General features: G+C 48.4%; 1 protein-coding gene across 1 annotated transcript in view; it reads left to right on the top strand.

Annotated features, from left to right (window-relative positions):
• Window positions 1–17486, top strand: part of WDR82 (WD repeat domain 82) — a 149437-nt gene that overhangs the window by 103569 nt on the left and 28382 nt on the right. Inside the window, exon 7 of the mRNA XM_069206600.1 lies at window positions 8840–8909. Within this exon, the coding sequence (XP_069062701.1) occupies window positions 8840–8909 (70 nt within the window). The remainder of the gene's footprint in view (window positions 1–8839; window positions 8910–17486) is intronic.

Consider the following 17486-nt stretch of genomic DNA (forward strand, 5'->3'; position numbering starts at 1 on the left):
CTGGAGCTCTCTGCCCTTTACCAATCCAGCCACGGGCCCATCCATCTGGCCCATCAAGACTCACTCTCATTTCATCAGTCCATAAAACCTTAGAAAATCAGTCTTGAGATATTTCCTGGCCCAGTCTTGATGTTTCAGCTTGTGTGTCTTGTTCAGTGGTGGTCGTCTTTCAGCCTTTCTTACCTTGGCCATGTCTCTGAGTATTGCACACCTTGTGCTTTTGGGCACTCCAGTGATGTTGCAGCTCTGAAATATGGCCAAACTGGTGGCAAGTGGCATCGTGGCAGCTGCACGCTTGACTTTTCTCAGTTCATGGGTAGTTATTTTGCGCCTTGGTTTTTCCACACGCTTCTTGCGACCCTGTTGACTATTTTGAATGAAACGCTTGATTGTTCGATGATCACGCTTCAGAAGCTTTGCAATTTTAAGTGCTGCATCCCTCTGCAAGATATCTCACTATTTTTTACTTTTCTGAGCCTGTCAAGTCCTTCTTTTGACCCATTTTGCCAAAGGAAAGGAAGTTGCCTAATAATTATGCACACCTGATATAGGGTGGTGATGTCATTAGACCACACCCCTTCTCATTACAGAGATGCACATCACCTAATATGCTTAATTGGTAGTAGGCTTTCGAGCCTATACAGCTTGGAGTAAGACAACATGCATAAAGAGGATGATGTGGTCAAAATACTCATTTGCCTAATAATTCTGCACTCCCTGTATACTTTTTACATAAAACACAATAAGCTGTTTTAAAAGTGGACACAGTGCAATTTTCACAGTTCCTGGGGGAGGTAAAGTAATGTTAGTTCTTGCAGGTAAGTAAACCACCTACGGGGTTCAAATTGGGGTCCAAGGTAGCCCACCATTGGGGGTTCAGAGCAACCCCAAAGTCACCACACCAGCAGCTCAGGGCCGGTCAGGTGCAGAGTTCAAAGTGGTGCCCAAAACACATAGGCTTCAATGGAGAAGGGGGTGCCTGGAATTTGTCTTTGAGTGTGTGTTCCTCATTGTAAGGAAATGCCTCCTTGGCATGGTTGCCCCCTGACTTTTTGCCTTTGCTGATGCTATGTTTACAATTGAAAGTGTGCTGAGGCCTGCTAACCTGGCCCCAGCACCAGTGTTCTTTCCCTAACCTGTACTTTTGTATCCACAATTGGCAGACCCTGGCATCCAGATAAGTCCCTTGTAACTGGTACTTCTAGTACCAAGGGCCCTGATGCCAAGGAAGGTCTCTAAGGGCTGCAGCATGTCTTATGCCACCCTGGAGACCTCTCACTCAGCACAGACACACTGCTTGCCAGCTTGTGTGTGCTAGTGAGGACAAAACGAGTAAGTAGACATGGCACTCCCCTCAGGGTGCCATGCCAGCCTCTCACTGCCTATGCAAGTATAGGTCAGTCACCCCTCTAGCAGGCCTTACAGCCCTAAGGCAGGGTGCACTATACCATAGGTGAGGGTACCAGTGCATGAGCATGGTACCCCTACAGTGTCTAAACAAAACCTTAGACATTGTAAGTGCAGGGTAGCCATAAGAGTATATGGTCTGGGAGTTTGTCAAACACGAACTCCACAGCACCATAATGGCTACACTGAAAACTGGGAAGTTTGGTATCAAACTTCTCAGCACAATAAATGCACACTGATGCCAGTGTACATTTTATTGCAAAATACACCCCAGAGGGCACCGTAGAGGTGCCCCCTGAAACTTAACCGACTATCTGTGTAGGCTGACTAGTTCCAGCAGCCTGCCACACTAGAGACATGTTGCTGGCCCCATGGGGAGAGTGCCTTTGTCACTCTGAGGCCAGTAACAAAGCCTGCACTGGGTGGAGATGCTAACACCTCCCCCAGGCAGGAGCTGTAACACCTGGCGGTGAGCCTCAAAGGCTCACCCCTTTGTCACAGCACCGCAGGACACTCCAGCTAGTGGAGTTGCCCGCCCCCTCCGGCCCGGCCCCCACTTTTGGCGGCAAGGCCGGAGAAAATAATGAGAATAACAAGGAGTCACTGGCCAGTCAGGACAGCCCCTAAGGTGTCCTGAGCTGAGGTGACTCTAACTTTTAGAAATCCTCCATCTTGCAGATGGAGGATTCCCCCAATAGGGTTAGGATTGTGACCCCCTCCCCTTGGGAGGAGGCACAAAGAGGGTGTACCCACCCTCAGGGCTAGTAGCCATTGGCTACTAACCCCCCAGACCTAAACACGCCCTTAAATTTAGTATTTAAGGGCTACCCTGAACCCTAGAAAATTAGATTCCTGCAAACTACACGAAGAAGGACTGCCTAGCTGAAAACCCCTGCAGAGGAAGACCAGAAGACAACAACTGCCTTGGCTCCAGAAACTCACCGGCCTGTCTCCTGCCTTCCAAAGAACTCTGCTCCAGCGACGCCTTCCAAGGGACCAGCGACCTCTGAATCCTCCGAGGACTGCCCTGCTTCGAAAAAGACAAGAAACTTCCGAGGACAGCGGACCTGCTCCAAAAAGACTGCAACTTTGTTTCGAGGAGCAGCTTTAAAGATCCTGCAATCTCCCCGCAAGAAGCGTTAGACTTGCAACACTGCACCCGGCGACCCCGACTCGGCTGGTGGAGAACCAACACCTCAGGAAGGACCCCCGGACTACTCTACGACTGTGAGTACCAAAACCTGTCCCCCCTGAGCCCCCACAGCGCCGCCTGCAGAGGGAATCCCGAGGCTTCCCCTGACCGCGACTCTCTGAAACCTAAGTCCCGACGCCTGGAAGAGACCCTGCACCCGCAGCCCCCAGGACCTGAAGGACTGGACTTTCACTGGAGAAGTGACCCCCAGGAGTCCCTCTCCCTTGCCCAAGTGGAGGTTTCCCCGAGGAAGCCCCCCCTTGCCTGCCTGCAGCGCTGAAGAGATCCGTTGATATCTCATAGACTAACATTGCGAACCCGACGCTTGTTTCTACACTGCACCCGGCCGCCCCCGCGCTGCTGAGGGTGAAATTTCTGTGTGGGCTTGTGTCCCCCCCGGTGCCCTACAAAACCCCCCTGGTCTGCCCTCCGAAGACGCGGGTACTTACCTGCAAGCAGACCGGAACCGGGGCACCCCCTTCTCTCCATTGAAGCCTATGCGTTTTGGGCACCACTTTGAACTCTGCACCTGACCGGCCCTGAGCTGCTGGTGTGGTGACTTTGGGGTTGCTCTGAACCCCCAACGGTGGGCTACCTTGGACCAAGAACTGAACCCTGTAAGTGTCTTACTTACCTGGTAAAACTAACAAAAACTTACCTCCCCCAGGAACTGTGAAAATTGCACTGTGTCCACTTTTAAAGTAGCTATTTGTCAATAACTTGAAAAGTATACATGCAATTGAAATGATTCAAAGTTCCTAATGTACTTACCTGCAATACCTTTCAAACAAGATATTACATGTTAAATTTGAACCTGTGGTTCTTAAAATAAACTAAGAAAATATATTTTTCTATAACAAAACCTATTGGCTGGATTTGTCTCTGAGTGTGTGTACCTCATTTATTGTCTATGTGTATGTACAACAAATGCTTAACACTACTCCTTGGATAAGCCTACTGCTCGACCACACTACCACAAAATAGAGCATTAGTATTATCTATTTTTACCACTATTTTACCTCTAAGGGGAACCCTTGGACTCTGTGCATGCTATTCCATACTTTGAAATAGCACATACAGAGCCAACTTCCTACACTCATCTATTGCCTGTGTGTGTGTGCAACAAATGCTTAACGCTACCGTCTGATAAGCCTACTGCTCGACCACACTACCTCAAAATAGAGCATTAGAATTCTCTTTTTGCCACTATCTTACCTCTAAGGGGAACCCTTTGACTCCGTATATATTATTTCAAAGTAAGAAATAGTGTGCACAGAACCAACTTCCTACAAGTAGTGACCACCAGGTGGCCCTCATCCTAGCCCAGTTGATGGCTGGCCCGCGATGCCCCCCCTGTACCCTGCCTGCATCGCCAGAGTGACCCCGGGTCCCTCCATTGCTTTCAACCTACTTTGCATATTCCCTGTGCCCCCCCCCCCCCATCATGCTCTACAGAAAAACCCTGATCTGCTCCGAGGACACAGGTACTGCAAGCAGACTGGAATCGGAGCACCCCTGTTTTCCATAGGCATCTATGTGTTTTGAGCCCTCCTTTGACCTCCGCACCTGACCGGCCCTGTGTTGCAGGTGCTGTGGCTTTGGGGTTGCCATGAACCCCCACCTGTGGGCTGCCTATGCCCAGGAGACTGATTGTGTAAGTGTTTTACTTACCTGAGAAACTAACGTTTACTTAACTCCCCCAGGAACTGTTGATTTTTGCACTATGCCCACTTTTAAAATAGCTATTTGCCATTTTAACCAAAACTGTGTGTATTGCTGTTTTAAATCAGTTCAAAGACCCGACGCCTGGTAAGGACACTGCATCCGCAGCCCCCAGGACCTGAAGGATCTGACCTCCAGTGCAGGCGCGACCCCCAGGTGGCCCTCTCCCTTGCCCAGGTGGTGGCTACCCCGAGGAGCCCCCCCCCCCTTGCCTGCCTGCATAGCTGAAGAGACCCCTTGGTCTCCCATTGGATTACATTGCGAACCCGACGCCTGTTTGCACACTGCCGATGAGGGTGTACTTTTTGTGCTGACTTGTGTCTCTCCTTTCCCTCCCCTCCCACCCCTCCCCCCCCCCTCCCTTCCCTAGTGCCCTACAAAACCCCCCTGGTCTGCCCTCCGAAGACGTGGGTACTTACCTTCTGACACACGGGAACTGGGGTACCTCCTTCTCCTTTGAAACCTGTGTGTTTTGGGCACCACTTTGACCTCTGCAAAATATATTTTTATATATAAAAACCTATTGGCCTGGAATTGTCTGTGTTCCCCATTTATTGCCTGTGTGTGTACAACAAATGCTTAACACTACCCTCTGATAAGCCTACTGCTCGACCACACTACCACAAAATAGAGCATTAGAATTCTTTTTTTGCCACTATCTTACTTCTAAGGGGAACCCTCGGACTCTGTGCATGCTATTTCTTACTTTGAAATAGTACATACAGAGCCAACTTCCTACAGGAACCCTTGGACTCTGTATATACAATCTCAAAGTGAGAGATAGTGTGCACAGAGCCAACTTCCTACAGGCCATACACCTTATTAGGGCAGCCTGTTCCCTCTGGCGTGCCTTTGGGCCCCACTGGTTTGGGAGGGGACCCTACTGGTTCAGCGCAGGTGGCTCCAGGCTTCGCCCTAGTCTGGCCCCTTGGATCCAATGATCCAGACCATTGCCAGTCGTACCGCCTCTACCGTACCCGGCCCCAATGTCAAAGCTCTTGGTGCCACTGATGCTGCTCGGCAGCGCCGTCCTCATTCTATTCCCAGACTCTGATACAGAGAAGGATGGGCGTCTGGCAATGCCAACTGGGTGTATGCTTCTCAGATCAGATCCTGAGCCTTATTCCTTTGGGCTCTGACTCGAGGAGGATTGGGAGGGGGTTACTGAATCCTCAAGATTACCAGCTGCTGGATCACAACAGGACTTGTGTGAGTACCTGACCTACACCAGCGGACTTGATACTTCTCCAGATACTGGCATGGTCTCTCCTATCGTGGCCACACGGAGGAGGGTGCCTCTTTCGCATTGGGGGTGAGGAGGGCAGCTGAGGATCTTGACCTTCAGTTGCCCTCTGTGGCAGTCTAGACTAACGTTTTGACTGAGGTGCTTCAACTGGGAGTGTCCCTCGCAAAACTTTCATAAATTCAGTGAAGCCCGCATATTTCATGCAAGGGTCTTGGTCCAAACCCTGCACAGGGGCCCCTTTGAACAGGACATTTGTCCACCACAATGCCCCGTAGGACCCCAATTTCTTCACCCAACACCCTACCCCTGAGAGTTTGGTAAGCCAAGCCTAATCGTCCTGAATAAACCCTGGCACATTCCCTACCACTCCTCAGGGAAGGGAATTCAAGAGGCTGGACACAATAGGAAAATGTTTTCTTCCACAAGCCTGGCACTGAGGTCCATGAACACCATGTGCCTTTTGGGCCGCTACTCCCACGCTCTGTGGTATTCAGTTGCCCCAGTGCTGACAATGGTCTCAGAGGGGGCCTGGGCCATAAGCTGTTTCTTACGGGAGCTAGGTTCATGATTTGATGTGATCTAGACATGGCCGACTCACTGGGCAGAGCGGTTTAATTATTGGTGGCCATGGGGCGCCCTGGCTGGCTGAAGACAATTGGCTTTTGCAGGATGTTGAAGCATTGCTTATGGTCATGCCCTTTGATGGCTCCTGTCTCCTTGGAGACAAGGCAGACTCAGCGCTGAAGTGTTTCAAGGATAGTAGAGCTATGTCCAGATCCTTGGACCTGTCCATAGCCCGTAGCCAACCCCAGTCTGCCTTTTGTGGCCACGGAAGGAAGGGCCTTCCGGCTGAGTCTTGCTCAGCCACCACAACACACAAGCTCCCCAGCTCCTGCATGGCAGAAGGTGCTGTACCCTCAGTCTTTTGGTTGGACAGCCAGAGGTCCGTCAGGTCGGTCCACCATACGCCCTGCAGCCACTGCCTCCAGTTTGCCATCATACCATCATGGCCATCTAGTGGAGGGCAGGATCTGCCATCACCTACCCCACTGGCGGTCTATTAATCAGACCAGCGAATTTGCAGTTTGTCCAGAGGGGTTACTCCCTCCCCATTGTAACCACCCATGCCACTCACTCACAACAGACTGACTGAGAACTTTATATATTTTCTCTGCAAAGAAGTGACTGCTCTCTTGGCCAAGGGAACCATAGAGATGGTGCGACCCCTGAGGTCATGGTTGTTAATTCGACTTTCTGGTGCCCAAAAATAATGCGCAGGTTTAGGCTAGGATATAGGCCCTTATCAGTTTCGTCTGCAAGAAGGCAAACTTCAGAATGTTCACGCTCTGTCAGGTCCCTCCTGCCCTCGACCCAGGAGACTGGATTGTAGCGTTGGACTTGACACATTTCTACATTCCCGTCTTGCCTGCAACATGTTACCAACGGTTCATGGTAGGCCACAAGCACTTTCAATTCATCCTGCTCCCCTTTGACCTATGAGCCCCCCTCGGGTGTCCTCCAAGGTGATGGTTGGTGCATCTCATCTGCAGAGGTCAGGGATGCCAGCTTTGCCCTACCTCAGCGGCTGGCTGTTGAAGGATAGTTCGCCATAGGCTGTCCACCCCCCCCCCCCCCCCAAGACTGACAGACCTCCTGCTTTCACTGGGTTTCACTATGAACGTGCCGAAGTTACTCTTGACTGTGCCTCAGAGGCTCCCCATCATCAGAGCTATTCTGGACACAGTGCATTTTCAGGCCTATCCTTCTGAACGACAAGTCCAGTATATTCAGATTAGAATACTGATGATTCAGCCTCTCTCCTGGATTTTGGTGGGACTGACTGAGGCCTTTTGGCATATGCAGTGGGACCTAAAGTTCCAGTGGGTGCAGCACCAGGGGAATCTCTCTGGCATGCTCCAGGTCTCTGAGGGAACTGCACAAGATTTGCAGTGGTAGGTATTGAACTGCCAATGGGTCAGCGGCAGAACCCTCTTCCTTCACCAACTAGATCTGATAGTAGTGACAGATAAGTCACTCCTGGTATGGGGCAGCCATCTGGGAGAGGTGGAGATCAGAGGCCTCTGGTGTCTGGTGCAATCTGGATTCCACATCAACCTATTGGAGCTCTGGGTTTTTTGTCTGGCATTGAAACCTTTCTACCCTTCATCAAAGAAAGGCTAGTGCAGGTATTCACGGACAACAACACTGCTATGCAGTACTGCAATAAACAGGGCTAGGTGGGGTTGTGGCCCCTTTGTCAGAAGGCCCTCCATCTCTCGACCTCGCTGAAACATCGGGTCAAATCTCTGGTTGTTTAATACTTGGCGGGCTCTCTGAATGCAAAGGTGGCCAAACTCAGCCGTCGATGCCTAGCGGATCCCAAATGGCTTCTCCATCCAGAGGTGGTGCAAGGTTTCTTTCACAAGTGGTGGGAGCCTTGGTTAGATCTATTCGCCAATGCTGAGAAAGTGCTATGTCAAATCTGCACAAGTTTTCAAGACTGCTCTACCGTTTGGCCCTGCCGAACTTCCTCGTATGAAATTGGTTCCCAGAACCACCAACAGGGAGGTAAAACATGGTACCTATTCTAAGGTGAGGTATCCGTGTCCAGAAGTCTCTTATCAGATGAACAAGTTACTTACCTTTGGTAACACTTTATCTGGTAGAGACTCTAAGCAGATTCCTTACCAACCAAACCACCCATCCTCCACGCTTTGCAAACAGACTTCTAGGGACAGGGGTTTTCCCCCATTAGGGCCCTAGTTTTCCCCACCAGTGGTCAGTGTTCTTTGTGGCTCTGCATTCCTCTGTAGAAAGTAGCAAAAAGAAACTAACATCGGCCTGCTGGGTTGGCACCTATATAGGCCCCGTTCAAGTCACTTTTGGCTCCACGTGGAGCATAACGATGCCACCTACCGGCACACAGGAGTATCGCTCAAAAAAAAATTCTGGATCCAGTCTGACGCCTGAGAATAATTCGAAGGTAAGGAATCTGCAGCTAGCTGGAGTTTCTACCAGATAAATCATTACCAAATGTCACTTGTTCATTACAGGTACTTGTTATAGTTTTGCTTTACTATTGCAAATACATTTTTTAAGTAACTGAGTTTTACTTCTCTAGGGGGTGGCTGTATGCAAAAGGAATGAGGTGCTAATTTTCACAAATCTTAAAAGCATTTAAGAGAAATTGTTTGGAAGGTGAATGTTTGATCACTATAGTATCCAGCACAATAGCAGATATATTTCTAATGTACATGTCTTTTTGTTACTAGGGATACAATAACAGCAAAGCAGTGACACTGGAGGCATCTTTCACACCTGATTCGCAGTTTATCATGATTGGTAATGTTTCACTAGCTTTTTCCTTGCCCTACATTTCTGTTAGTACCCTTATTTAAACTGAATATGAAGGTGTGTTTTCTCGCCCATTTAGTTTCCTATACTGCTTCATTCTTACCTTTCATACTTCTAAGATAATTTAAGTGACAGACTTCCATATAGCAGTTTTTGAACCTGGGACCTATAAGGTCACATAAGCATATCAGTATGGAGTACTTAACCATGAAGTTTTTGATGTGCATCACACTGACCTTTGCCACTTGAGATTAAATATCACTGTGCATGTTAGTAGCTTGTTGAAGTCTGTGGCTCTTACGCTATCATGTTAAACTCTCAGGATGAACCACATGTAATGTGGAAATTCAAGTATTAGCTGGTGTTTTTGGAAATAATGCTTCATTGACCTGCTCCCGCGAAGAACTGGAAGGAAAACAGTCATGCCTATTTTAATGCAGGTCAGACTTAATGTGTGAGGCCTTCGTTCTACGCACCCTTTTAGAACGGAAGTCACAAAGTAAGGTAATGTGGTAGGATACTTGTTTTATACTTCTTAACATCCTTAGCTAGTCATACAGTGCCCCACAGTTCTTTGTAATCAATGCTATAAGATAAAGATGATATTGCGTTGCTGTTGAAACAGGTGACTTGCTCTATGCTTATTTTCTTCTGTAAAATGGTGCAATTTGTGTTGGATGCTGCAGACTTTCTGCTTGTGAATAAATGATGCTATTTTGATTGCACCCGGTGTGCGTTTTCCTTTACCCTGACCAGTTAACAGTACTGCCAAACGTGATATACCACACACACATCTGCACTGAACATATACTCCACCAAACTTGATACCATACACTCCATAGCACAGGTACTTGGTCTCTTTAGTGATTTCTTAGGAAAAGGTGGTCATTGGAGTTTGGGGGGAACTTTATAGACAGTAGCAGTGATAGAATGTGGGTAAGATGGGCATTCTTTACTTTTCTGACTTGCATTTTTCAGTGGGGGTGGGGGGAGGTTAATGGTCTAGGGCAGTGTTTTACTTGGACTAAGGTTTTAGATATGCTACGGACTTTGCGCAGGTAAGCATGCGGACATCCCTTGTAGTTAATGTATATTGCACATAGGAAGAAACATGCTCAGTATACATCTAACAGCCACTGACCCAAGTTGATGACTCTAATGTAGCACATTTTGGGTGTCGACAATGGCAGCTGGGGAAACTAGCATTGGCAGCGCCAATAGGTGTCGCCTCTGCGAGGTCTGTCAGCTTTTTCATTGTTTTTAGACATTCCACAGCAGCCAGGGTTGCTGTGCAACATGGCTTAAAGTAAAACGCTCTTCTGTGCATTAAACTTTTCATAGATGTTTGGAAATGGGCTTCATTACTGTCAAATGTGCATGGTAACAAAATAAGAGTGTGTAGGAAAATAGCTCCCTGTTGCAGATACCCCCCACTTTTTGACTGATATTGATGCTGACTTGACTGAGAAGTGTGTTGGGACCCTGCTAACCAGGCCCCAGCACCAGTGTTCTTTCACTAAAAATGTACCATTGTTTTCACAATTGGCACACAGATAAGTCCCCTGTAAAAGGTACCAGTGGTACCAAGGGCCCTGTGACCAGGGAAGGTCCCTAAGGGCTGCAGCATGTGTTGTGCCACCCTAAAGGACCCCTCGCCTAACACATGCACACTGCCATTGCAGATTGTGTGTTGGTGGGGAGAAAAAGGCAAAGTCGATATGGCATCCCCCTCAGGATGCCATGCACCCAAAATGCTGCCTGTGGCATAGAAAAGTCACCCATCTAGAAGGCCTTGAAGCCCTAAGGCAGGGTGCACTATACCACAGGTGAGGGCATAGCTGCATGAGCAATATGCCCCTACAGGGACCAAGTCTATTCCTAGACATTGTAAGTACAGTGTGGCCAAATTAAGTATATGGTCTGGGAGTTTGTCAAACAAACTCCACAGCTCCATAATGGCTACACTGAATACTGGGAAGTTTGGTATCAAACTTCTCAGAATAATAAACCCACACTGATACCAGTGTAGGATTTATAAAAAAATGCACACACAGGGCATCTTAGAGATGCCCCCTGTATTTTAACCAATCCTTCAGTGCAGGACTGACTGGTCTGTTCCAGCCTGCTGCTGAGAGACGAGTTTCTGACCCCATGGGGTGAGGGCCTTTGTGCCCTGAGGCCAGAAACAAAGCCTGCTCTGGGTGGAGGTGTTTCACACCTCCCCCTGCAGGATCTGTAACACCTAGCAGTGAGCCTCAAAGGCTCAGGCTTCGTGTTACAATGCCCCAGAGTACTCCAGCTAGTGGAGATGCCCGCCCTTTGGACACAACCTCCATGTTTGGCTGCAAGTCCAGAGGAGATAACGAGAAAAACAAGGAGTCACCACTCACCAGTCAGGACAGCCCCTAAAGTGTCCTGAGGTGACACCTGCCTTTATAAATCCTCCATCTTGATTTTGGAGGATTCCCCAAATAGGAATAGGGATGTGCCCCCCTCCCCTCTGTAGCCACCATCCAGGACAGTAGCCATTGGCTACTGCCCCCCCAGACAGACCTAAACATCCCCTAAATCTAGTATTTAGGGGCACTCCAGAACCCAGGAAATCAGATTCCTGCAACCTGAAGAAACAAGGACTGCTGACCTACAAGCCCTGCAGAGAAGACGGAAGACAACTGCTTTGGCCCCAGCCCTACCGGCCTGTCTCCTGATTAAAAAAAAAAAACTGCAACCAGCGATGCATCCGACAGGGACCAGCGACCTCTGAAGCCTCAGAGGACTGCCCTGGACCTAAGGACCAAGAAACTCCTGTGAACAGCGGCTCTGCTCAACTTCAACAACAACTTTGCATCTTTCTTGCAACTTTAAAGAACTTCACTCTTCCCGCCGGAAGCGTGAGACTTCACTCTCAGCACCCAACGCCTCCGGCTCGAGATCCAGAGAACCAACACCACAGGGAGGACTCCCCGGTGACCCTGTGAATAGGGTCCCCCACAGCGACGCCTGCAGAGAGAATCCAGAGGCTCCCCCTGACCACGACTGCCTGATGCCTGGACCAAGCACTGCACCCGCAGCCCCAGGACCTGAAGGAACCGAACCTCAGCGCAAGAGTGACCCACAGGCGATCCTCTGCCTAGCCCAGGTGGTGGCTGTCCTGAGAAGCCCCCCCCATGTGCCTGCCTCCACCGCTAAAGAGACCCCTGGGTCCCTCCATTGAAACCAATACAAAACCCAACACCTGCTTTGCACACTGACCGGCCCTGAGCTGCTGGTGTGGTAACTTTCAGGTTACCCTGAACCAACGGTGGGCTGCCTATGCCCATGAACGGAGACTTGTAAGTGTCTTACTTACCTCACAATCTAACCAATACTTACCTCCCCCAGGAACTATTGATTTTTGCACTGACTACTTTTAAAATAGCTTATTGCCATTTTAACAAACTGCATATGTTATTGCTCTAATTCAAAGTTCCTAACTCACCTGTGTGGAGTACCTTGCATTTTATGCATTTACTTAAAATCTTGAACTTGTGGTTCTAAAATAAATTAAGAAAATATATGTTCGATGGCATCTGTCGCTGTAGATGTTGGGTCGGAGTGTTACAAGTTGTTTTTCTTCGAAGAAGTCTTTCGAGTCACGGGACCGAGTGACTCCTCCTTCTGTCTCCAGTGCGCATGGGCGTCGACTCCATCTTCGATTGTTTTCTTTCTGCCATCGGGTTCGGACGTGTTCCTGTCGCTCCGAGTTTCGGAACGGAAAGTTAGTAGATTTCGGAAGATTTTCGTCGGTATTGTTGCGTTCGGGATCGGTGTAGTTAGATTCAACACCGCATCGAAGATCGACGCGCTCCGGTGCCCTTTGGGGTACTTTTCGATCCCCCGTCGGGGCCTGGTCGGCCCGACCGCGTGTCCAACACTGCCGATGGAACGGACCCCGTTCCGTTTTTGTCCCAAATGCCACAACAAATACCCGTATACAGACCAACATTTGGTCTGTAACCTGTGCCTGTCACCTGAGCACAGTGAGGAGACTTGCGAAGCCTGTCGCGCGTTCCGGTCCCGAAAGACACTCCGTGACCGTCGAGCCAGGAGACTTCAGATGGCGTCCACGCCGACAGCGCACCGAGAGTTCGAGGAACAAGAGGAAGAAGAAACCTTTTCGATCCACGAATCAGACTCCGAGGAATTCGACGATCAAAGAACCGTGAGTAAGACGTCGAAAACAACACATAAGAAAAGTGACAAGGCCCAGGGGACGCCACTGCCACCAGGCCATGGCTCCACCCATAAGTTCGGTGACCGACCATCGGCACCGAAAAAGGCCCAAACAGTGCCGAGATCGTCCGACTCCGGTCGAGACACCGGCACGCAGCCTTCTTGGGATCGAGAAAGTGCTGGAGAGAAGCAACGACACCGAGATAGCAGTGTAGAAACGGCTCGACGCCGAGACAGCGGCACCGACGAAGATCGACGCCGAGAGGTTTCGACTCTAAAAAAGAAAAAAGCCACCTCGGAGCCGAAAAAAGATACAGGCAGGGTTTCGGTGCCGAAACAACCCGTAACCGACCCAGGTCCAGTCTCTTTTCTTGAGGAGCAATCACTGTCCTCTCAGATGCGAAAGCATAGGTTTGAGGAAGAGCTGCAATCCACCGAAGTGGACCATACGCAAAAACGTATTTTCATACAGCAGGGAACAGGAAAAATAAGTACCCTTCCCCCTATTAGGAGAAAGAGGAGACTGGAGTTTCAAACAGACCAGGCGCCACAAACAAAGATGGTGAAAAAGGTGACTCCGCCACCCTCTCCTCCACCTGTAATTAACGTCTCACCGACGCAAACTCCGTCACATTCCCCGGCTCACACCACCATGAGCCAAGGTGACCAAGATCAAGACGCTTGGGACTTATATGACGCCCCAGTGTCGGACAACAGTCCGGAGGCATATCCAACAAAGCCCTCACCACCTGAAGACAGCACAGCATATTCTCAAGTGGTGGCTAGAGCAGCACAATTCCACAACGTAAACCTCCACTCAGAACAAGTCGAGGATGACTTTTTATTCAACACCCTCTCCTCCACCCACAGCTCCTTCCAAAGCCTGCCTATGCTGCCAGGTATGCTTCGGCACGCAAAGGAAATCTTCAAGGAGCCGGTCAAAAGTAGGGCAATAACGCCAAGGGTGGAAAAGAAATATAAAGCACCTCCTACAGACCCTGTTTTCATCACCACACAGCTGCCACCAGATTCCGTCGCAGTGGGAGCAGCTCGGAAAAGAGCCAACTCCCACACATCTGGGGACGCACCACCCCCAGATAAAGAGCCGCAAGTTCGATGCAGCTGGGAAAAGGGTTGCAGTACAAGCTGCAAACCAGTGGCGCATCGCTAACTCTCAAGCACTACTTGCGCGCTATGACAGAGCCCATTGGGATGAGATGCAACACCTCATCGAGCATCTACCCAAGGAACTTCAAAAAAGGGCAAAGCAGGTGGTTGAGGAAGGACAGAACATATCAAATAACCAGATACGATCTTCTATGGACGCAGCAGACACAGCTGCAAGAACAATTAATACATCTGTGACCATTAGAAGGCACGCATGGCTAAGAACGTCTGGGTTCAAACCAGAGATACAGCAGGCAGTGCTCAATATGCCATTCAACGAAAAACAACTGTTCGGACCAGAAGTGGACACGGCAATCGAAAAACTTAAAAAAGACACTGACACTGCTATAGCCATGGGCGCACTCTACTCCCCGCAGAGCAGAGGAACCTACAGCACCTTCCGCAAGACACCCTTTAGAGGGGGGTTTCGGGGTCAGGCCACACAAGCCAGCACCTCGCAGGCAACACCGTCCAGCTACCAGGGACAGTACAGGGGAGGCTTTCGGGGCCAATACAGAGGAGGGCAATTCCCTAGGAATAGAGGAAAATTTCAAAGCCCCAAAACCCCTACAACCAAGCAGTGACTCAGATGTCACTCACCCCCTCCACACAACACCAGTGGGGGGAAGAATAGGTCATTATTACAAAGCATGGGAGGAAATAACTACAGACACTTGGGTCTTAGCAATTATCCAACATGGTTATTGCATAGAATTCCTACAATTCCCTCCAAACATACCACCAAAAGCACAGAAATTGTCAAAACAACATTCCGACTTTCTGGAAATAGAAGTTCAAGCACTATTGCAAAAGAATGCAATCGAATTAGTACCAAACACACAAACAAACACAGGAGTCTATTCACTGTACTTCTTAATACCAAAAAAGGACAAAACACTGAGACCAATCCTAGACCTCCGAATACTAAACACCTACATCAAATCAGACCACTTTCACATGGTCACGCTACAAGAGGTGTTACCATTGCTAAAACTACAGGACTACATGACAACCTTAGACCTCAAAGACGCGTATTTCCATATACCAATACATCCATCTCACAGAAAATACCTACGGTTCGTATTCAAAGGAATACATTACCAATTCAAAGTATTGCCTTTTGGTTTAACAACCGCACCAAGAGTCTTTACAAAATGTCTAGCAGTAGTGGCTGCACACATCAGAAGGCAGCAAATACATGTATTCCCGTATCTAGACGATTGGCTAATCAAAACCAATTCACTAACAAAGTGCTTACAACACACAAATCAAATCATACAAACCCTCTACAAACTAGGTATCACCGTCAACTTTGCAAAATCCAACATTTTGCCGTGCAAAATACAACAATACCTGGGAGCCATAATAGACACAACAAAGGGAGTAGCCACTCCAAGTCCACAAAGAATTCAAAATTTCAACAAGCTCATACAACGCATGTATCCAACACAAACAATACAAGCAAAGATGATATTACAACTCCTAGGCATGATGTCTTCATGCATAGCCATTGTCCCGAACGCAAGACTACACATGAGGCCCTTACAACAGTGCCTAGCATCACAATGGTCACAAGCACAGGGTCACCTTCTAGATCTGGTGTTGATAGACCGCCAAACTTACCTCTCGCTTCTATGGTGGAACAGTATAAATTTAAACAAAGGGCGGCCATTCCAAGACCCAGTGCCACAATACGTAATAACAACAGATGCTTCCATGACAGGGTGGGGAGCACACCTCAATCAACACAGCATACAAGGACAATGGAACGTACATCAAACAAAACTGCATATAAATCACCTAGAAATGCTAGCAGTTTTTCACGCATTGCGGGCTTTCCAACCAATTATAACTCACAAATATATTCTTGTCAAAACAGACAACATGACAACTATGTATTATCTGAACAAACAGGGGGGGGGGGACACTCAACGCAGTTGAGTCTTCTAGCACAGAAAATATGGCGATGGGCAATTCACAACCACATTCGCCTAATATCGCAGTTTATTCCAGGGATCCAGAATCAACTTGCAGACAATCTCTCTCGAGATCACCAACAAGTCCACGAATGGGAAATTCACCCCCAAGTTCTAAACACTTACTTCAGACTCTTGGGAACACCTCAAATAGACTTGTTTGCAACAAGAGAGAACGCAAAATGCCAAAACTTCGCATCCAGATACCCACACAGGCAGTCCCAAGGCAATGCCCTATGGATGAACTGGTCAGGGATATTTGCCTACGCTTTTCCTCCTCTCCCTCTCCTTACTTATCTGGTAAACAAATTGAGTCAAAACAAACTCAAACTCATTTTAATAGCACCAACTTGGGCAAGGCAACCCTGGTACACAACACTGCTAGACCTATCAGTAGTACCCCACATCAAATTGCCCAACAGGCCGGATCTGGTAACACAACACAACACAACACAACCAACAGATCAGACATCCAGATCCAGCATCGCTGAATCTAGCAATCTGGCTCCTGAAATCCTAGAATTCGGACACTTACAACTTACCCAAGAATGTATGGAAGTCATAAAGCAAGCCAGAAGGCCGTCCACTAGGCACTGCTATGAAAGTAAATGGAAGAGGTTTGTCTGTTACTGCCATAATCAGATCCAACCTATACACGCAACTCCAAAGGATGTAGTGGGTTACTTGCTTCACTTACAGAAATCTAGCCTAGCCTTCTCTTCCATTAAAATACACCTTGCGGCAATATCTGCATACCTGCAGACTACCTATTCAACTTCCCTATATAGGATACCAGTCATTAAAGCATTCATGGAAGGGCTTAAAAGAATTATACCACCAAGAACACCACCTGTTCCTTCATGGAACTTAAATGTTGTCTTAACAAGACTCATGGGTCCACCTTTTGAACCCATGCACTCTTGCGAAATACAGTTCCTCACCTGGAAGGTTGCATTTCTCATCGCCATTACATCTCTAAGAAGAGTAAGCGAAATTCAGGCGTTTACAATACAAGAACCTTTTATACAACTACACAAAAATAAAGTCGTCCTAAGGACTAATCCTAAATTTTTACCAAAGGTTATTTCACCGTTCCACCTAAATCAAACAGTGGAACTACCAGTGTTCTTCCCACAGCCAGATTCCGTAGCTGAGAGGGCACTACATACATTAGATGTCAAAAGAGCATTAATGTACTACATTGACAGAA

Source organism: Pleurodeles waltl, chromosome 9 (genome assembly GCF_031143425.1).
Source record: "Pleurodeles waltl isolate 20211129_DDA chromosome 9, aPleWal1.hap1.20221129, whole genome shotgun sequence".
Lineage (NCBI taxonomy): Eukaryota > Metazoa > Chordata > Amphibia > Caudata > Salamandridae > Pleurodeles > Pleurodeles waltl.